The sequence below is a fragment of the Pongo pygmaeus genome, chromosome 4, assembly GCF_028885625.2.
Source record: "Pongo pygmaeus isolate AG05252 chromosome 4, NHGRI_mPonPyg2-v2.0_pri, whole genome shotgun sequence".
In the NCBI taxonomy this organism is placed as follows: Eukaryota; Metazoa; Chordata; class Mammalia; order Primates; family Hominidae; genus Pongo; species Pongo pygmaeus.
The window spans coordinates 67,685,296-67,708,104 of record NC_072377.2 but is presented as its reverse complement, the minus strand read 5'-3'; the positions used below and the strand labels follow the sequence as shown (position 1 = coordinate 67,708,104).

The following is a 22,809-nucleotide window of genomic DNA, read 5'->3' as shown; positions in this document are numbered from 1 at the left end:
GGTCATTCACTGAGAATGTGGCATAACTAAGGTTAAAACCTAGCCCTGAGTACAAAGCCTATGTTATTTAAACACTTCAATATAATAACCGTATTCTCTGATTTTCTTGTCATTTCTCTTAGGTTGAACTAAATGAAATTCCCCTCTTTATAAGTCAAAAACAAGTATCAATATCTTCATATAAATCAAACTAATATATTTCCTCTACTAACAGTCTTTCTTTGACCTATTGGTAATATCTACTGTCAAAGGTTCAATATTGGATTCATCTGCCCTTTATCCTTTAAAGTTTATTTACCACACATGCTGAAAAATCTAAATATATTTTTTTCCTTTTTGAGATAAGGTCTCACCATATCACCCAGGCTATACTGCAGTGGCTCAATCATGGCTCACTGCAGCCTTGACCTCCTGCTCAAGTGATCCTCCCACTTCAGCTGGGACTACCACTGGCGTGCCACCACCCCCGGCTAATTTTTTATTTTTTTGTAGAGATGAGGTCCGTTAGGTTGCTCAGGCTGGTCTCAAACTCCTGGACTCAAGTGATCCTCCTGCCTTGGCCTCCCAAAGTACTAGGATTACAAGCATAAGCTATAGCGTCTGGCCTGAAAAATCTAAATTTCTAATACAAACAACTATTTTCATTCCCACCCCATTTCTTATCTAAATCTTTTAATTTAGACACCCTATTAGCTTCATCCACACATTTTTTCCTCTATCCAAAGCCCTCTTGCCCAAGCCAGACTATACTACGTACAAGAATCATATTCTTCAAATATGTTACTAAAAACTCCTAATCACTCTAATCACTCTTCTACCCAAGACCCAATCACTCTAACCTCTTCCATTACCCAAAGATTAAGTATCTCTGCTTCAGGATAGAGGCCACTGTCTGTTTCTCATATATCCTATAAGTTTTTTTTCCTTGGGACAACCATTCCTTCCACTCTGGAAGTTTTCCCCTGTACTCTCCTCTAAAATATCTCTAATTGTCTGGCTGGGTGCAGTGGCTTATGCTGTAATCCCAGCACTTTCGGAGGCTGAGGAGGGCAGATCACTTAAGGTCAGGAGTTCGAGACCAGCCTGGCCAACATGGTGAAACTCCATCTCTACTAAAAAATACAAAAAAATTAGATGGGTGTGGTGACGGGCGCCTGTAATCCCAGCTACTTGGGAGGCTGAGGCAGGGGAATTGCTTGAACTCAGGAGTCAGAGGCTGCAGTGAGCTGAGATTGTGCCACTGCACTCCAGCCTAGGTGACATAGCAAGACTCCATCTTAAATAAATAAATAAATAAATAAAGTATCTCTAATTGTCATCTGATGAACTAGACTTGTCAACTTAATCACTTAGCAGCAATGTGTACTGTTACAAACTATCCCACAATTCCCACATAAAACTTTCAAAGTATATGACTCTCATATAAGGATATGAAAAAACATTGCTTTCACATCTAACTGAATTTTTTAGACAGAACTGCTCACTAAAGTAGCAATAGGGATAACTATTCCTATTAATATATCCCAGGTACTGTGCTAAACATTTTACACAGATCACTTCTTTTAGTCCTCAAAAACAATCCTTTAAGATGGACATGGTCATTAACTGTCTATTCTAAAGATGAGGAAATAAAGACAGAGAGAGGTTAAGTAACTTTCCCGAGGCTTTGATACCATTAAGTAGTAAGGAAGTTATTAAACCTATTTTGTCCTGAGAAATAATACTTCAATCACTAAGCTATGTCTTAAATACAAAAAAAGTTTAAACACTTAAGACAGAAATAGTTTCCTAAAAATATGGAAATTTTAATGTAATGCTACCTACCCACCACCTCAAAGTACTGGCCTAAATAAAATAAGGCAGATTTAGTATAAAGGAGGAATGAATTATTTTTGGCTGTTAAAAAAAAAAATTATTGACTCTTAAGTTCATAAAACATTGGTATGAGTATCAAGGAAGGTTGAAAATCTTTATTCCTAGAGACTTGGAAATAAAATTGAAACAATTATGTGTCTGATATGGTTGGGCTTTCTGTCCCCACTCAAATCTCATCTTAAATTATAATTTCCATAATCTCCAAGTGTCAAGGGAGAGACCCAGGTGGAGGTAACTGCATCATGGGGGCAACTTCCTCCAGGCTGTTCTCGTGATAGTGAGTTCTCACAAGATCTAATGGTTTTATAGGAGGCTCTTCCCCAGTTTGCTTGGCACTTCTCCTTCCTGCTGCCTTGTGAAGGTGCCTTGCTTCCCCTTCACCTTCCACCATGACTGTAAGTTTCCTGAGGCCTCTGTGGCCATGCTAAACTGTGAGTCAATTAAACCTTCATAAATTACCCAGTCTCGGGTATTCCTTTGCAGCAGTGTGAGAACGTGTTAATACGGTGTCCCAGATGGTTAGTCATGTTGCAAGTGAGTTACATGATATAACAGTAGGTTAAAACATTTTACTTTGACCTAAGTGAACTAGAGAACAGCAAGATATAGCATTTTCACAATATTAGGAAGGAATCTTTGTAGTCTCAAATCTTAAGAAACAGAGGGGTTTTGTTTGTTTTAATTGTACAACATGGCAAGAATCTACTACACTAGGTTGTTCCTCATCTTTCTCAAGAATTATTCCAAAATAAGAAACATTTTAAATTAATGATAAAAATCCCACATATCAAAAATGTTAATACCAAGATCAATTAAAACTAACACAATAAGGATTTGCAGCTACCAGCTCATAATTCAAACTTTAAAAGGGATTAAATTTACAAAATATAATAGTTCATACTTAGAAATGTAGTTCTATTACTTCTTCTTTTTTTAAGACAAGGTCTTGCTGTGTTGCCCAGGCGAGAGTGCAGTGGTGCAATTACAACTCACTGTAGACTCAACATTCCAGGTTCAAGCAATCCTCTCACCTCAGCCCCCCAAGTGGCTGGGACTACAGATGCATGCCACCACGCCAAGCTAATTTTTGTTTTTTTTATAGAGACGGGGTTTTGCTATGTTGCCCAGGCTGGTCTCAAATTTCTGGGCTCAAGCAATCCACCCGCCTGGGCCACCAAAAGCACTGGGATTAAAGGTGTAAGCCACCGCGCCTGGCCCTATTACATTTTTAAAGAAGTGATTATATTTTAATACCTTTTTGCAAAAGCTCAATAGGTTGATATTGTCCAACAGTGTTTACTACCATTAAGAAAATTTCTTTAGAAACAAGATGCAAAAAAACCCGGGGGGTTATAATACCATTGTGTAATGTTCAAATACAGCTACCTATGTTACTCAGAAATAGATTCATAGTAAAAGTATTTTTAAAAAGAGGAAAAAAAAAACAAGAAAAGTATTCCACAGAAGTTAATCCATGGATTACATCGGGGTAGAGATAAATGAATAAGCCATGTTGTTCAGGATTTGTGAACAGGAAGGAGCACATGGGGAACCTTTTGGGGGGCCAATAATGCTCTATTTCCCAAACCAATGACAGGAGTTTTCACTTTATAAGTATCCATTATCCATTTAATTAATCACTTATACTTTAGGTACTTTTCTATATGCATAAGTATTTTACATTTTAATAAAAGATTAAAAAATAACATTTCCATAGTGATTAAAACAAAGAAATAGGACAGATACTTTTATCCAGCAAAATTAAGAGAACTGCTATACTTGAATTAAGAGAACTGCTATACTAGAAATAGATTACAAAGAGGAATTTTGTCTCTAGGTTAAAATCACAAATTTAACATTTGAGAAGAGAAATTTAACACTAAACAGTCATTCAAAGTAAGAGCAGTGGTAAATAAAGTCACTCAAGAGCAGTGGGAAAAAAAAAATCTATGGATCAAATATAAATATGCCCATTATAATTCAAAGTTCCAAAGGCATTTCATGACTATACAGAGTAAACTGCTTTAGCAGTCTATAATGCATTCTGTCCTTCTATCTGTAATAATCCAGTTATAATGTTTATAATGTTTATATGACTATTAATATGAATAACAAAATGTAACCCATATAGAACACCAGAAAGGGCCAGGCGGGGTGGCTCACGCCTGTAATCCTAGCACTTTGGGAGGCCAAGGTGGGTGGATCACCTGAGGTCAGGAGTTTGAGACCAGCCTAGCCAACATAGTGAAACCCTGCCTCTACTAAAAATACAAAAATTAGCCGGGTATGGTGGCACACACCTATGGTCCCAGCTACCCAGGGGGCTGAGGCAGGAAAATCGCTTGAACCCAGGAAGTGGAGGTTGCAGTGAGCTGAGATCACACCACTGCACTCCAGCCTGAGTGACAGAACAAGACTCTGTCTCAAAAAAAAACACCAAAAACAAAAACAAAAAAAAATACCAGAAAGAACTGTGCTATCACTTCTTACTCAAATCCTAGATTCCCCATATATAGCATTTAATATTATCAGGAATAATCTGCAACATATACCAAAACAATTCAAGAAATACAAACTGGCTCCTGACATTCATTTACTTCAGAGTCTTAATGTAATAAGAAGAATGTGCATGATTTAAATGCAGTGAAGTATTAGGAAATAGAACAGTTAAATGGAAACCTTGTTCTAGGATAAAAAGACCAACTTTACTAAAGTTATCAATCCCTTCCCAAATTACCCATTTCCACTTATTTTTAGAATTTGACAAAATGATTCTATATTATCATCTTAAGGAATAATATGCAAAACATTTTTTTCTCGAAAATTTAAAGAACAATGTTGTAAGATTTACCCTATCAGATATTAATTTTTTTTTTTTTTTTTTTGAGACGGACTCTCACTCTGTTGCCCACGCTGGAGTGCAGTGGCGTGATCTTGGCTCACTGCAAGCTCCGCCTCCCGGGTTCAGGCAATTCTCCTGCCTCAGCCTCCCGAGTAGCTGGGACTACAGGCACTCGCCACCATGCCTGGCTAATTTTTTGTATTTTTAGTAGAGAGGGGGTTTCACCATGTTAGCCAGGATGGTCTCGATCTCCTGACCTTGTGATCAGGGTCTCCCAAAGTTCTGGGATTACAGGCGTGAGCCACCGCACCAGGCAGATATTAAATTATACTATGTACTGCTGTACTCCCGTCAAATTTCAAAATGGAGAACTATCTCTCATACCTATTTGCATATCTTAATGTATTAAGAGTATTTTCACAGGATGCCATTCCTGGAGAGATTGTGGCAATCTACAGGAAAAAAAAAATGCAAAGGTAAAGAAAATGTTATAAATGATCAAGACAATAATACCGACATACAGCTCATTTAGGTCTAATCTTACCATGGTTATTTAAAAATAAAGACTTATTAATGATATCTCAACTCCAAGATTATTTGTTATCATATCTATAATCAGATAAAGTCTAGTTAAAATACAAACTCTGAAGGCACCAGAAAACAATCAAACTCCAGCCGAAATGGAGGAGGTTAATACCTGGAAGGAGGAGGTTAATACCTGGAAGGGAATAGTACTGACTGACCCCACTCCACCTGATTTTTTTTTTTTTTTAAACAGCTTTTTACAGAGGGCAAGCTCTGCTGCTGTCACACAGGGCAACTAAAACTTGACTGAAAAGTCTCTCTGGTTAAGAAATGAAAGGAGTGGACCTCATAGCAGCTGGAAAAGTGAAGTTTGTCCCAGAAGGGAAAGTGCTACAGAGAGTGTGGTACTCTCCCTTCTGGGACAAACTTTTATATATAAACTGCCCAAATCCCTAGCTGATTCCAGACCTAGACATATACAAGACAAACTATAAGCAACATAGCTAAATCTGAAAGGACTAAACAAAGCTTTCAATTCCAGTTGTTGCCCAGGGGAGATAAGAGTTTGGAGTAAGTTTAGTTAAATTTCTGCTATACAAAAAACCAATAACCTTCAGAAGAACATAACAATATCCAGTCTCTATGTTCATTCATAACGCACATGATATAACCGCAAATTACCAGACATATGACCACAAAGAAAAGCGTGACCTATACTCAAAAAGAAAGAAAGAAAGAAAGAGAAAGAGAAAAAGAAAAAGAAAATAAAAAAGAAAAAGAAAATCAAGAAAGACCAGCCCTCAAGAACACCTAGATGCTGGAATTATATAACTGCAATATAATCCTCTCTATCAGAGTGGCAGGGACCACATCTTAAATATCACCATATCACTCAAAATAGAAGGATTCAAATAATTGTCACTAACAAATACATTTTCCATAAATATTGTGTAGTTATTCCTTCAGGATTAAAATAAAACAAAAAATAAACATAAACTTACCATGCAGGTACGAGAGTTTTCACCTATGAAAGAATCTCTTAACACCTGAGTGAGTTTACTTGCACGGAAAGGAGTATGAGGTTTATTTCTACCTAAGGCTCTGATGCACTCCTGAAAATTAAGAAAACAAGTCTCACAGATTAGTCTTTCTTATAAAGGATAATCTTAATTAACATATTTTAAAAGGTCTCTTACTACAACTTTAACATTTAAGGTCTGATCAGTTGTGAAAATTCTACTAACAGTTTTATTTTTTTTTTTTGAGACAAAGTCTCACTCTGTTACCCAGGCTGGAGTGTGGTGGTGCAATCTTGGCTCACTACAACCTTTGTCTCCAGGCTTCAGGTGATTCTCCTACCCCAGCCTCCCAAGTAGCTGGGATTACAGGTGCCTGCTACCATGACTGGCTGTTTTTTATTTTTAGTAGAGATGGGGTTTCACCATGTTTGCCAGGCTGGTATCGAACTCCTGACCTCAGGGGATCCACCCGCCTCGGCCTCCCAAAGTGCTGCAATTACAGACGTGAGCCACCGCGCCTGGCCAACAGTTTTAAAGCATAGTGTAGATGTTCCCATAAATGCTAATTCAAGAAAATAAAAAATGACAGCAAAAAAACCTACTTTATTCTTCCAAGAGATATTTCTGGAAACTATGACTAGTGTTTGAAAGTGACAGGCAGTAGGATAACTGTAAAAAGTTAATTTCTTAACATGGCACTCCGAAAGAAAAAAACACAGAATGCCTTATTTTACTCTTTCCAACCTTTGCTTTTCTACTCCAGGAAAAGATGTAATAACCTGGCCTAACATTTTGAAAGCCATTCCACGTTTTTCTGAGAAACTGTTTCTTAGCTCAATTCAGTGGTTCGTTGCCCTCCTCCTAGGGAATATGACTAATTAAGACCCTCTGGGCCAGGCGCGGTGGCTCACGCCTGTAATCCCAGCACTTTGGAAGGCTGAGGTGGGTAGATCACGAGGTCAGAAGTTCGAGACCAGCCTAGCCAACGTGGTGAAACCCCGTATCTACTAAAAATACAAAAATTAGCTGGGTGTGGTGGTGCGTGCCTGTAATCCCAGCTCCTGGAGCGGCTGAGGCAGGAGAATGGCTTGAATCCAGGAGGTGGAGGTTGCAGTGAGCTGAGATTGTGCCACTACACTCCAGCCTGGGCGACAGAACAAGACTCAGTCTCAAAAAAAAAAAAAAAAAAAAACCCCTCTGGAGTTTACCTATGTAGCCCCAGAACTGACCTACTAACTCACATATCCTTTATCCCATCTAAAAAGAATAAAGAATGTGTGCAAGGAAAAAATCTGGGTATAATAAAATCACACTATAAATTATAAGCATCTGAATTTTGAAAACCTCTTTTTATTAGGTAAAACAAGTACTATTATTTTGCAACTGAGTAAAGAAAATTAAAGTCAAAAGTAAAAGACCTTTCATGATAAAATACATTTTATTTACCTTGAGTGCTAAAAGGCTTTTATTAATTTCAGCACCTTCAAGCCTAGTTTGCCTGTCCGCACTGGAAGTATCAGCTCCTCTTTCATTTCCAGCCAAATCAATGAGAGAAAATTTGCCATGTAGTTTTCCTTTCCTTCTAAGAATAATCTGAAACACTGCATGGCTCCGAGATGAATGTGCATTTGCAGATGTTTGACCGGATGTTCTACAATGTGATTAAGGACATCTTGATACATTAAAAACTTCAATTTACATGATCAAACCACATTATTTTCATTAAAAACAACAGCAGCAACAAACACCGATTTAGCTAGTTTTCATCTTTTAAATACAGATGAGACACTGAGTTATAACACTTAAATAGAACCAGATTCATACAATTTAATCCGGCATATTTCTAATATATTTGTAATGTAGTATCAATATAATAATTGTCACTCACATTTACATGTAACACAAGTTTTTATGAACAATGATTTTAATGTAGTATCAATATAATAATTGTCACTCACATTTACATGTAACGCAAGTTTTTATGAACAATGATTTTTACTTCCAAGATGTATTGATAGATAACATCCTTGTTTTGTTATGCTATACCCAAAGTTGCTAAAACTGAAGTTTCCTTTCTTAATCAAAATGAGATTTACCTGCAACTGTTGCCTATGTCAATGAGTTTCAGTACATCTTCAACACATTTGACCTCCCGTTCCTGTAATCCCACCACTTGAACCTGCTGTTTTCCATCTTCTAGAACTCTTAATTTTGTTTTCCTGTTTAGCAAGTCAAACACCTATGAAAAACCATATTCAAATTAGAAAACTAGCTTTAAAGTAAAAAACAGGCTAGGCGCAATGGCTCACGCCTGTAATCCCAGCACTTTGGGAGGCTGAGGCAGGAGGATGGCTTGAGCTCAGGAGTTCAAAACTAGCCTGGGCAACATAGTGAGACCTTGTCTCTGCTAAAAATAAAAAAAATTAGCTGGGCATGGTGGTGCATGCCTATAGTCGCAGCAACTAGGAAAGCTGAGGCAGGAAGCTCACTTGAGCTCAGGAGATTGAAGCTACAGTTAGCTGTGATCATGCCACTGCACTCCAGCATGGGTGACAGAGCGAGATCCTGTGGCAATTAAAATATCAGTTCTATAAAAATGAGTCACCCAGAGTTTAAGAATTATTTCAGAGATTAAAATAATAATTAGAATAAGAATTCTCAACATTGAAGTAGAAAAGTTTCAAAGGACTTTTAAAAAAAATCTCATAACATAAATTCTAATATAAAAGTTCTAAATACACATAAATTATGGTGGTAAACGCTGCACAACAATGTGAATGTATTTAATGCCACTGAACGTAAAAATGGTTAAAATGGCAAATGTTATGTTATATATATATTTTTAAAAATTAAAATTAAAAAAGTTCCCACTTACCTTTCCACTATAAATTTCAAAGAAGGTTGCATATACTTGAAGTTCTAGCTTCTTATAGTTTGGCTTCTTTAGCATTAAAAAGACATCTCGAGCTGTCAAAAATTTCATATACAGAAAATTGAGATCCAACAAATATTTTTAAAAAGCAACTCAAATGTTCTATTTCTAGAGGAATCAGTTAATCTTTACCTAGGATAACAGTATCAATAATAAAAATGAGAAATAAAGTGAATATTAATTTTACAAAAACTAGTATTAATAGAAGCTCTTCTCTTTCACATTCCATAAAAGGGTGCTACTTTTATTTATATATATTAATATTTATATTTATAAATAGCATAAAATTACAGGTGGTCATAATGAGGTTATTCTCATACCATAGCTAGTAGCTTTTTACAGTTCAGAAATTCAACAATTGAGACTAATCTCCAACAATGTGCTAGAATACACTGACAAACATAATCAAGATTTCTGCCCCCTCAAAATCGATCTTACAGTTCTTTTTTTTTTTTTTTTTTTTTTTTTTTGAGATGGGGTCTTGGTCTGTTGCCCAGGCTGAAGTGTAGTGGCATGATCTTGGCTCACTGCAACCTCTGCTTCCTGGGTTCAAACGATTCTTCTGCCTCAGCCTCCCGAGTAGCTGGGATTACAGGTGCCTGCCACCATGCCTGGCTAAGTTTTTTTTTTTGTATTTTTAGTAGAGATGGGGTTTCACCATGTTGGCCAGGCTGGTCTCGAGCTCCTGACCTCAAGTGATCCACCCACCTTGGCCTCCCAAAATGCAGGGATTACAGGCGTGAACCACCACGCCCAGCCTACAGTTCTTGTCTTCTTAAAAAAAAAAAAAAAAAAATTCTTGTGAATATATAATCTTATAGTTCTTTTCAAGCAATCTAATAACCTACAATTGACAAAATAGACAGTTAATATAGCATTATAGTTGCTGAACAATATTTTAAAGCCTTATTTCAAAGTTACCTGAATAATACCACAGAAGAATATTCCAAATTATATGGAAAAAGGACAGTTACCTGCTAATGCATAAATTCCTTTAGAACAATCTTGGTTCTTTCCTGAAAAGTCACCACCCATAGTCTGTATTTTAAAAAGAAAATAAAGAACAGACATTACTCAGGAATAACTCTTAAGAATTTAGGTCACAGAATTGAGCTATAAGGAAAAGAAACTGTAGCTTCATACCAGAATGTAACTTTAATAAATTACTTACATGAGTTTTTCCACTTCCAGTCTGCCCATAAGCAAAGCATGTAGCCATTCCCCTTTCAAATATAGTTTCCACTAGTGGTCTAGCAGTAAACCTTAAAAATAAAATGCATCAGTCAGAATGTGTCACCAATATTTTGATGAATAATAGTAATGCTGAGTAATACAAAGTATTTTATTAATAAATAAAACTTAATAGCAAGATTCTAAACAAATCTTTGTTAAAAATTTTAAATAACAATATCGAAGAACTGATTTAAGAATTTTAAATATCATATGCTAAAATTACTTAAAGCTACTTAAAGCATAATTTCAAGCAATATTTCCATAATAAATAATGGTCACAATAAGGCATATACAATAAAAACAAACAAAAAGTATTATAATTTCAACAGAAACAGAATAAACAAGAGTGGTAATCTCAATTTTAAAAAGTTAATAGAGGAAAAAATCTGCAAAAATATTATCTTTAGACCATCTAAATAAATAGAAAAATGATGATTACCTTGAATTTAGACAAGTAATTTATACTTAAGCAAAAAGAATATAAATTGTGCTTGTAGGACAATGAATTCTATTAATAAGTTGACAGTCTCAATTTAGGAAAAGGATACCTAAATATTATGGTTTGAATTATATTTCTTTTTTTTTTTATTGAGACGAAGCCTTGCTCTTGTCCCCCAGGCTGGAGTGCAAATGGCGCGATCTCAGGTCACTGCAACCTCCGCCTCCCGGGTTCAAGTGATTCTCCTGCCTCAGCCTCCTGAGTAGCTGGGATTACAGGCACCTACCACCATGCCCGGCTAATTTCTGTATTTTTAGTAGAGACGTGGTTTCACCACGTTGGTCAGGCTGGTCTCAGACTCCTGACCTCAGGTGATCTGCCCACCTTAGCCTCCCAAAGTGCTGGGATTACAGGCATGAACCACCACACCCGGCCTTGAATTATATTTCAAATGTATTGGTATAACCCACTGCTAGAGTTAAAATAAAAAGGTGGGAAGGTATAAGAAGCACTCTTCCCCTGAGCAGTAAACTAAAAAGTATGATGGAGGCCAGGCGTGGTGGCTCATGCCTGTAATCCCAACACTTTGCGAGGCTGAGATGGGTGGATCACTTGAGGTCAGGAGTTCGAGACCGGCCTGACCAACATGGTGAAACCCCGTCTCTACTAAAAAATATAAAATTAGCTCAGCGTGGTGGCACACGCCTGTAATTCCAGCTACTCAAGAGGCTGAGGCAGGAGAATCGCTTGAACTGGGAGGCGGAGGTTGCAGTGAGCCGAGATCACGCCATTGCACTCCAGCCTGGGCGACAAGAGCAAAACTCAGCCTCAAAAAAAGAAAAAAAAAAAGATGCAAAACAGATCTACAAGTAGAACATTTTATATAACTGCTGTCTTTGTTTTGTTTTGTAAAAGGCAAAACTGAAGAAAGTACAGAACAAAAGGAGCAGGAAAAAGTTCTGGTCAAACAGAACTAGGAATGAGCCTGCTAAGTAGTTAGATCAAACCCCCACCTCCCAACCCTACCCACAAAAAAACATGTAACTTCTCAATCCATAATCGTTAAGTATAAGAGACAGAGGAGAAGGATAAATAATGATAAAGTTAAGAAACATAAATACAGGGTAAAAACACAATGTTTACTAAATCATACACACAGAAACATGCCTGTATTTGTAATAATTTCTTAAAAACTATTATAAAAGTCAAACTTATATTTTATGAGGCAGGAGTAGAAAGAGGAATGAAAAGGAAGGGTGGACTCTTCAGAAAGCTAAAAAAAAATTCTACAATTAACAATTATGATTCCCCTTTAAACATATTCTTCACAAATATCTCTATCTAGTATTCATATGTTCTTTAATTTGATCCTTTTTTTTCTTTACAACTGACTACCCAGTACACTTGGTGAAGACAAAAGGAGTTGGTCTCAAAAGTATTTCCTTTGTAACACCTTCAATTCTTAGTCTCATTAACTCTAATTTTCTCCTTTCTAGGCATTTTTATGAAAAAGGGCAATCAGCTATAGCATTCAAGCAATTACAAAGACAGTAATATTCCTAGATAAACCAAAATAACAATACTGCTAAAACTGATGTTATAATTATTAGAAATGAATGTTTGCAAACTTACGTATGAAAATCTAAATCTGGCATAAAAATTTGAGATACCAATGTATAACACAGATAAATTTGAATTATTTATAAGTTGAATACAGAAAACATACAAGAATCTCATGTACTAAAACTATCTCCAAGCTTAAAGATGACAAATTTAAATACAAGTACGGAACTTTTTCGCCTTAAGTGACAATACATACTAAATACAGATTTAGACAAATTAATAATTTACTGATAACAGGTGTTTTTGCCAGGCATAACAGTGGCTCATGCCTGTAATCCCAGCACTTTGGGAGGCCAAGGCGGGCAGATCACTTGAGCTCAGGAGTCTGAGGTTAGCCTGGGCAACATGGCGAAACCTCAACTCTACAAAAAGTACAAAAATTAGCTGGGTGTGGTGGTGCATGCCTGTGGTCCCAGCTACTCAGGAGGCTGAGATGGGAGGATCACCTGAGCCTGGGAGGTCGAGGCTGCAGTGAGCTGTGATTGTGCCACTGCACTCCAGCCTGGGCAACAGAGCAAGACCATGCCTCAAACAAACATTTCAAGTTTCTTTATTAGTACAGAGATTAAAGGTAAAAATTAAAAGTCCTCTTCTCATCATATTCTATTCCTAGAGGTTACGTTAACATTTTCCAGAAATTTCTTATCCATATACATGGTTTGTGTGATATACATATATATGTATATATATGTGTAATAAGCTAATTAGCAAACAGCAATGGAAACTATGATTTTGGGGAGCATTACAGAGAACAAGTGTTAATATTCATTACAGCATTTATTACATTCTCTTTGTTTAAACTCAGAATAAAACAGCATATTGCACCTCTTAAGAAATATCCCACAATCAATGTAAATTTCAAGGTGCTGATAACCACATGGCATAAGAACAAAATTCTGATTTAAAATGAATTTACCTACCTGTAAACCATTTCATTAGGAGCTGAGTCATCAAAGGCATAATCAAAACGAAATGTTTGGTTTTCTAGGTACCTTGTTAAATCTACTTTTTGTTTTGGTTCATGTACCATCACAACATCTTTACTAGGAATTGTGATTACATCAAGATCTTTCATTTGAGTTTCTAAAAGAATAAATGAAAATCAATGCCCAATAATTTTCACAGCATTTGAGTTCATGTACAAAATTATTTTAAGTAGTAAGAACTAAGATACAAGTAGTAAGTTCTGTACATATAAAGATAATATCCCATAAATATGCAACTCACTAAGACAAAATATTTCAACAGCAAAGTAAAAACAAAATCAAGATTTCTGTGAAGCAAGACTCGGAATGGCAATGATTCAGAGCAATAACAAAGTGACAAGTTTAGACATAGAAATCTGCATAATGGTTACATACAAATCAAAGGAAATGATTTACATTTTTCCAAACCAATTTGATTTGCTATTATAAAAATACATTACAAATAAGATAAAATCAATCTTTTATTAGAGCTCATTAAGTGCCATACCTTTTTTATTGAGTGGTCGTTTTCTTACACACACACATATCCTATGTTCATCAATCTAGAAATAAAAAGTATTTTATTTCAGTGATTATCAGTGTCATGTAAAACACTAAAACATAAATTACATAATATTTCCTCCAGGGGTTTTAGAAATTTATATATAGCATAAATGATAGGTAAGCTTAAAAAACAAATTAGCTTTGCACAAATTTTAATGGTTGTCAGATACAATTACTTCTAAAATTCTGAGTGTAATGGAAACTTGCTTATTTTGTTATTTGGAAAACCATCACCTTAGGAAATAATTCTGTAGAGGGTACTACTATTGTTAGTAGCATTAAGTTCACATTAAGAAGCTGTGAGGAGGCCGGGCATGGTGGCTCATTCCTATAATCCCAGCACTTTGGGAGGCTAAGGTGGGCAGATCACCTGAGGTCAGGAGTTTGAGACTAGCCTGGCCAACATGGAGAAACCCCACCTCTACTAAAAATACAAAAATTAGCCGGGAGTGGTGGTGCATGCCTGTAGTCCCAGCTACTCGGGAGGCTGATGTGGGAGAATCACTTGAACCTGGGAGGCAGAGGTTGCAGTGGGCCGAGATTATGCCACTGCCCACCAGCCTGGGTAACAGTGAGACTCCATCTCTGGACAAAAAAAAAAAAAAAAAAAAGAAGCTGTGATGCCAGGCACGGTGGGTAATCCTAGCACTTTGGGAGGCTAAGGTGGGTGGATCACTTGAGGTCAGGAGTTCAAGACCAGCCTGGCCAACATGGTAAAACTCCGTCTCTACTAAAAATATAAAAACTAGCTGGGCATGGTGGTGCATGTCTGTAATTCCAGCTACTCAGGTGGCTGAGGCACGAGAATTGCCTGAACCCCAGAGGTGGAGGTTGCAGTGAGCCGAGATCCTGCCACTCCACTTCAGCCTGGGCAACAGCCCAGGCAACAGAGAAGACTCTGTCTCAAAAAAAAAAAAAAAAAAAAGCTGTATTATCCACTTCAAGATGTGCTATACACAACAAAAGTAAACATTTCTATTCTACTAAGTGACATATTTTCATAGGTTGATCATAGGGAAAGTTGCTAGCAAAGATAACTACTGGCAAGAAACAGGATTCTCAGACGATTACTGAGCCAAATAATTTGAACTATTGTATAAATATGCCAATTCTTATGCATAAGTATTTTTTATAAAAATTTTGTTCCCAATACATGCCTCATTTTAATAATAATTAACATAAAGCAAGGATTAGCACAGTATGGCCTGTGGGCCTAATTTAGCTACTACCTGCTTCTGCAAAATTTTACTGACACACATTGATTGAAACAAATGTCATACCCATCATTTATGTATTGTCTATGGCTGCTTTTACAATACAATGACAGAGTTCAGTAGTTGTGACAAAGACCATATATCTCCTTGCAGAAAATGTTTGCCAATTCCTGTCCTAAAGGGTGAGCTCCAATGCAGTAAGTGAAACACATGAAGGAAGAGCAAGGCCTAAAATATGTGGGGTACAAGTATTATCAACAATTCTACTCAATTCTATATAATACATCTATCTAACACAAATGTCTTTTTTGTAACTAACACATTCTGTATATGCTACGTCAGATGGATTATTTTTATAAGTACAAATTAGTTATAAAAGCATTCCCGGCGGGGCGCGGTGGCTCACGCCTATAATCCCAGGAGTGATTACAGGCCTCCCACTTTGGGAGGCTGAAGCGGGTGGATCACCTGAGTTCAGGAGTTCGAGACCAGCCTGACCAAAAAGGTGAAACCCCATTTCTACTAAAAATACAAAAATTGGCCAGGCGTGGTGGCAGGCGCCTATAGTCCCAGCTACTTGGGAGGCTGAGACAGGAGAATCACTTGAACTGGGAGGCGGAGATCACACCATTGCACTCCAGCCTGGGCGATGGAGCAAGACTCCGTCTCAAAAAAAAAAAAAAAAAAAAGGCACTCCCTGTCCAATGAATTCTCATTCGTCAACAGCAAAGGAGTTGAGTAATAAGAGCAGAGGATTTTTTCCAGTTCTAGATTTCTGGTCCACTGCAGCCCTCAACAACCATCACTTATTGTTAAAAGCCAGAGTAATATTTAAAACTAACAAATTACCAATAGTAAATTAGAAATGATGGTGGGATCTACAGCCCAAGGCAAAGATAAGCTTGGAACTGAGATCAAAGTATAACTCACAGTGAGAAAGGAAAGTGAGTCTTCCGCTATCACTCCTTTAAGTGTTGCTTTGCCCTTCCAAAGACAGGGAGGTTTTGCTTTGAGAAGGACATCTCTACAGGGAGCATATCTCATATACCAAATTATGGAAAATAAGCGTTAGTGTGGATAATTTCTTGATTTTCTTCTTAAAATATGGGGAATGAGCACCCATAAGGAAAGGAAAAACTACATAGCTGAACACAATATGAATTTAGCAAGTGTCAAACACACGTTTTTATTTGAAGCATAAAAAGTTCCAGAATAATGGTTTACAAAGAATCTTACAGGATCTGCTGTTGTTAATGGTCTATAATCCAAACTTCCTCTAAAGTCTCTGATCATACACATAATTTCATAATTTGGGTTTGTAGCATCAACATCCTATTAGAAGACAGAGAGAATTCACCATTATAAATATAATAATGTATTTGTTGCATTTATATTTGGTTTGAAAATTAAAATTAAATTGTGCCATTTGTCATAACCAAGCCTAAACGCAAACTGACGATATTATATAGTTTCATAGTTGTGGTTTCATAATAAGCTCTGAACCACTTTGTGTTTGTAAAATTGTGTTTTACAAACACAATTCTCTTAGTCTGTATGCATTCTGTTAACTCCAAATTAAAGACTCTTCATTGAAGTTACCCTTTACCTATTTCAAAAATCCATCTGTTATACATATATCTTAATTATCCTACAAAATGCAGCAACAGAGAAATAATGCTCATGTTAACCACTGGCAAATAACTCTAGAAAAGCTGAAATTCTAGGAAAATTCATTTAATCAGATTCATCTTCTAATTTAATCCAGTGTTTCAGCAAAGTATAAATATAGATTCATTTGTCTTCATTTTCTATTTTTGCTGACCCTCTAAAAAATACTAAGTAATGACAAAACTGCCCCAAATCAACAGAACAGAACTTAAAGGAATCAGAAGCCAAGATCATTTTAAAAAAACTTTAAAATTCAAATTTTTGAATGCCAACTACAATTTATTTGGCTTCAAAACAGAAATTCAGATTAAGATACAAATAGCAATAGTCAACAGCCTTTCCTAGCCTTGAACAATAAATTATTAATCATTCTAAGAAGTCACATTTTTTTATACATCATATTCAGATTTGTTTTGAATGCAACTAAATTACAAACTGCTATTGAAACTTACTTTCAATTAACCTTCTTCTAGGAAATAATACCACCTATGTCAACTGAGAAGTAGACTGTGAAGTGAGAATTAAGAGATCACAGAGAGATGTGTAAGTATTATGAAGTACCCACAGGAAACACCAGGTGGCATCTATGCTAAGTATTAGTAGATAATATGTTTTATTATTCATTTCAAAACCCAACTGGTCATTCTCAGGTCACTTTCAGATAAAAGCTGATTCATTCAGGTTGGATATAATACTAGGTCCACAATTCCACAACACAACATCTGAACTGGTAGTTTAACATGATTAAGGGCATTTGAACATACTATTAAATAAATAATCTTGATGTTTTATTAGAGAAAAGTAGTTCTGAAAATGTAATAGATGCAATACAAGCACAATGGTGCAGTTATGTATAATAACAAAATGTCTAATATGTAAAGACCTGTAGAAGGGTAAAAGACCAGTTTTCTATGCAATTTAATAGCAAGACTGCTATTAAACAGTCTTGCTACCATCTGAAGGGACCCTGAGGGGGACACAATAGAGATCCACTCTTCATATGTGGCATAAATGAAAACCCAAAGAATTTCCCCCTTTTCACTAAGACATGTGAACTTACTTATAGAAAAACAATAATAAAATTTATAGTTTAATCATGCACTTTAACTGGATATTTTTCCCAATGTATTTTTAGGTCTTTTTAAAATAAAAATTCTTAAATGTTATACCATACACATTAGAATTCTGAAACACAATGGCTTTTTCTTAATGGAACAAATTTTAGCGTTAACACATACCCATACAACATGAAAAGAACAACGCAGTAAAAATGTGTTACGGTAACTTATTTTCACAAGAGTTTATATTATTCCTCAATATCAATTTAAGGAATTCTTAAAATTCTCCAAAAAAATGCCTTAATTATTTTTTTTACATCAATCACCTTCACTGATATAATCTAATCTCTGATTGGTACATAAACAAAATATATGTTTATGTTACGAACCTGGGCTCTTTTTTCTCTAAGTTCTTGCTGTTGCAATCTCCTTTTCTCTCGTTTTTCTTGCAGTTTTTCTACTTCTTTCACACAATTAGATTTTCTACGTGCTGAAAAGAAAAGATGAGCTGTAGAAGTATAGTTTTCTTTTTTGGAGTACTAATATTAAATTTTTTTTATGTATAACTTCACCACACACACATAAAAGGTACACAGTGACAAAGCATGCCTATAACAACTATGTGAGCTTTACTTAATGAGCTGCTTTACCAAAACTAAAATAGGACAATGTACAGATGAGAGTCCAGAAAAATGACTCAAACATATTGATACATGTCATCTCTTGGTTTAGAAACACAGATTTTTAATTCAAAGAATCAAGGAGCACAACACTTTCTTCTGTAACATCTGACAAATTATCATCTACCCAGATTTTTAAACTCAAACTGAAACATTGCTATAATTTCACAAAAAAATTTTTGCTCCAAAATATACTTTAAAAAAACCCAATTAACAGACTAAACTAATAAAAAGAAGTTAAATTTTCCACAGTGGTAAAATGAAATCTACAATCAAGCTTGTATTTAGAGTGTTTACTCTTTGAGGACTTAAAAGGATGACCAAGAGAGAATACATGTATGCCTAAAATGACTAAATCCTTGATACATAATTTACATACAAGGGGGTCCAAATTCCTTTTTTGCAGCTTGAACTGGAGATATATCTGAAACACTACCATTCTGTTGTGCAGAAGAAGACTGTTCAGGAAACTGACTGGGCCGTGCACGTGCTGAACCAACCACTGTAAGTAAAAAAAAAAAAAAATTAAATTCAGGATAGAAAATTAGTAAAAGCTAACCTCAGTAAAAGGAAGAGATAGCCCCCAAAACCTGATACTTAAAAGTTACATTAGTAAGTTGCCAGGTTTTCTATTTATGTATGTAAAATATAATATAGTTTATAATAATTCTGTTCAATAAACTGACATAAGCTAAAAAAGGCTTTCAAAGTAATATGTGCAGACTTAGCTTTCACCAATGTAATTTTAGCTACAAAATTCAATCTAAATAATTTACATAAAAACCAAAGCCAAGCTTGATTTTTAATAATCCTTTAAAATATATATGTGAAGAAAACAAAATATATATGTATATATAAACCGCTCCATGTCTTAAAACTTCAAACTGCAAAGAAATCCTCCTAAAATATGTGTGTAAAATATAATTTTTTTTTTTTTTTTTGAGATGGAGTCTCGCTCTGTCGCCCAGGTTGTAGTGCAGTGGTGCAATCTCGGTTCACTGCAACCTCCGCCTCCCGGGTTCAAGTGATCTCCTGCCTCAGCCTCCCGAGTTCAAGTGATCTCCTGCCTCAGCCTCCCGAGTAGCTGAGACTACAGGCGCACGCCACTACACCCAGCTCATTTTTGTAATTTTAGTAGAGACGAGGTTTCACCATTGGTCAGGCTGGCCTCAAACTCTTCACCTCAGGTGATCCACCCACCTCGGCCTCCCAATGTGCTGGGATTAAAGGCGTGAGCCACCACACCCGGCAAAATATAAATTTTACATGCATTCTCATTTTTAAAAATGTACACTAATCAAATATATACAGAGAGTAAAAACTTAGCTTCAACCCTCCCTATATTCCAAATCCCACTCTTTGCTCCTCAAATATGCAAATCTTCAGCAGAGAATTTCCCAATGTGGATATTATACAAGTGGAAAAAAGAATATAAAATTAAATATAAATATCAAATTTTAAAAGAAATATAAATTTACATAAGACTCAAAAGATAGTGTTTAAACTGAAGGACTGTCCCTCCACTTCCAATCTCTCATTTAATACTTCTGTCCATCCTGTTCTACCATCCACACACACAGGGAAACAATACTGCCAGAAAAGACAATTCTGAACTACTAAACAGTAGAAAATAAATTCATTATGCTTTTCATGTCCTGGCTGAAAATATACGGGAGACTTCAGTTAACTACACAATTTTTATGTCTGTTCAACTTCTTTAGCTAGTGAAATCAGCCAACTAATTGACTCTTTCCCCATTCCTTTCTTTCTCATAATATTCTTCTCGAATTTGCAAAATTATTTAGTAAATAAGATGAATTAAAAATTGCATTTCATAATTTCATATTCATCCCATCCATTTTATTTTATTTATTTATTTATTTATTTATTTATTTATTTTTTTTTTGAGACAAGGTCTCACTCTATTGCCCAGGCTGGAATGCAGTGGCGCAATCTCGGCTCACTGAACCTCCACTTCCTGGGTTCAAGCAATCCTCCTGCCTCAGCCTCCCGAGTAGCTGAGACTACAGGTATGTGTCACTGCACTTGGCTAGTTTGTGTATTTTTAGTAGACATGGAGTTTCATCATGTTGGCCAGGCTGGTCTTGAGCTTCTGACCTCAGGTTATCCGCCCGCCTCAGCCTCTCAAAGTGCTGGGATTTCAGGGGTGAGCCACCGTTCCCAGCCATCATGCCATACGTTTTAAAAAACTTTTTTTTTTTTTTTGGAGATGGAGTCTCGCTCTTTCGTCCAGGCTGGAGTGCAGTCGTGTGATCTTGGCTTACTGCAACCTCTGCCTCCTGGGTTCAAGCAATTCTCCTGCCTCAGCCTCCCAAGTAGCTGGGATTACAGGCACCGCCACCACGCCTGGCTAATTTTTTGTATTTTTAGTAGAGACGGAGTTTGACCATGTTGACCAGCGGGGTCTTAAACTACTGACCTCAGGTGATCCACCCGCCTCAGCCTCCCAAAGTGTGGAGTTTACGGGCCTGAGCCACCGCACCTGGACAAAATCATTTTTCAGTATTATTGGCATATTGTATTAGGAAATCAAGAAGACACTAGGCTGGGCACAGTGGCTCATGCCTGTAATCCCAACACTTTGGGAGGCCAAGCCAGGAGGATCACTTGAGCCCAGGAGTTCAAGACCAGCCCGGGCAACATGGAAAGACTCTCTACAAAAAAATCAAAAAATTAGCTGGGCATGGTGGCTCATGCCTGTGGTCCCAGCTACATGTGAGGCTGAGGCAGGAGGATCATCTGACCCAGGGAGGTCAAGGCTGTAGTGAGCTGTGTTCATGCCACTGTACTCTAGACTGGCTGATAGAGCAAGACCCTGTCTCAAAAAAAAAAAAGCAAAACAAAACAAAAAAAGCACCTCTTAAAATTAGCCAGGTAAAATTTAAATAAATACCAACATCAAGGGTAATGTTTACTTTTGATTTACCTTGTCAGGAACATACTAAGAAGTCAACAGCCAAAATTAAGAGATAAATTTTTACTTTACCTCTATTATCTCTTGGAGGAGGGTCATTCTTAATAGAAGCCACAGTCCGTCGATTCTATGAAAGGAAAAAATGTTCATTATGTTTTCTGTCTTTACTCCTCATATGTATCATGATCTGAGCTTCTTTCAATTAAACAAAAGTAGGCAGACATGTAAGAATATAAAACAAAATGAAGAAAAACTATAATCTTAATGAATTACTATTAATGCTATCGATCTTCAAGTTCCTTTATATATTTTCCCCTACCCTCCAAAAATATTCAGAAATTAATATGAGCCAGGCACTGATCTAAGGACTTTCTTCACAACAATCTATGAGGTCATTACTACTGCTATTCCCATTTCATCGATGAGGAAACTGAAACAAAGAGAGGTTAAGTAGCTTCACAATAATATGTGTTTTAATCATCATACTATGCTGCTAAAACTATGTAATAACTGTCATTTCTGAATAATGGGGGTAATTTGTAAAATATTAGTTCTAGACAGCTTAGAACCCCTTGTTAAACTGAAATATCAGAATACTACAAAATGTACATTGTCAGTTATCCTAAAAAGGTTTCATAAGAGTTTCTAAGACTTGGACACTGTACAGATTAAGGCAGCAAACTTTTGGTCCTCTAATTCATTCATGAAGACTTCCTTTTATTCACCTCAAAAAAAGATATCAAATAACATAGTTGTCTTAACCTTGGCTGCACATTCAAATCAGATGAGTACTATTAAAAGGAAACTGATGCCAGGGCCTCCCTTTAGGTAAAATAAAACTGAATCTCTGGGAGTGGGGCCCATAAATCAGTATTTTAAAAAATACTGATTTATTTTAATACTTTTAAAATATTTTTTAATACTTTTAAAAATACTTATTTATAATTAAAATAAATACTTATTTTAAAAATAAATATTTATTTATTTCTAATGTAGAGTAAAGGTTGCTAATGATATACCAGGAAGAATAAACTACAAAAATCCTCCAAGAAGATCCCTCATTTTGAAGATGAATATAAAAAATAATCAATTTATAAGTAGTAACTAATAACCTCTAAGTGGTGACTCTCAATATGATTAAACTCATGAGTTGAAAATATGCCTTATGTTCAACTGCATAGTTTATAACACAAAGTTTTGTTGCTTCTATTATACTATATTTAAATGCTTATCTATG

At 36.0% G+C, this 22,809-nt stretch overlaps 1 protein-coding gene across 4 annotated transcripts in view; it reads right to left on the bottom strand.

The window, feature by feature from the left end:
- KIF2A (kinesin family member 2A) overlaps positions 1-22,809 on the bottom strand; it is an 85,834-nt gene that overhangs the window by 19,695 nt on the left and 43,330 nt on the right. For 2 of the 4 annotated variants that reach the window (XM_054487821.2, XM_054487823.2), the window contains exons 4-16: positions 21,645-21,699; positions 19,017-19,139; positions 18,347-18,447; positions 16,468-16,563; positions 13,962-14,016; positions 13,409-13,571; positions 10,365-10,455; positions 10,168-10,231; positions 9,137-9,228; positions 8,358-8,500; positions 7,708-7,912; positions 6,244-6,354; positions 5,102-5,169 (exon numbers count right to left, since the gene is read on the bottom strand). In XM_054487821.2, coding sequence (XP_054343796.1) covers positions 5,102-5,169; positions 6,244-6,354; positions 7,708-7,912; positions 8,358-8,500; positions 9,137-9,228; positions 10,168-10,231; positions 10,365-10,455; positions 13,409-13,571; positions 13,962-14,016; positions 16,468-16,563; positions 18,347-18,447; positions 19,017-19,139; positions 21,645-21,699 — 1,367 coding nt within the window. The remainder of the gene's footprint in view (positions 1-5,101; positions 5,170-6,243; positions 6,355-7,707; positions 7,913-8,357; positions 8,501-9,136; positions 9,229-10,167; positions 10,232-10,364; positions 10,456-13,408; positions 13,572-13,961; positions 14,017-16,467; positions 16,564-18,346; positions 18,448-19,016; positions 19,140-21,644; positions 21,700-22,809) is intronic. The other 2 variants (XM_054487822.2, XM_054487824.2) reach the window with 1 other exon arrangement.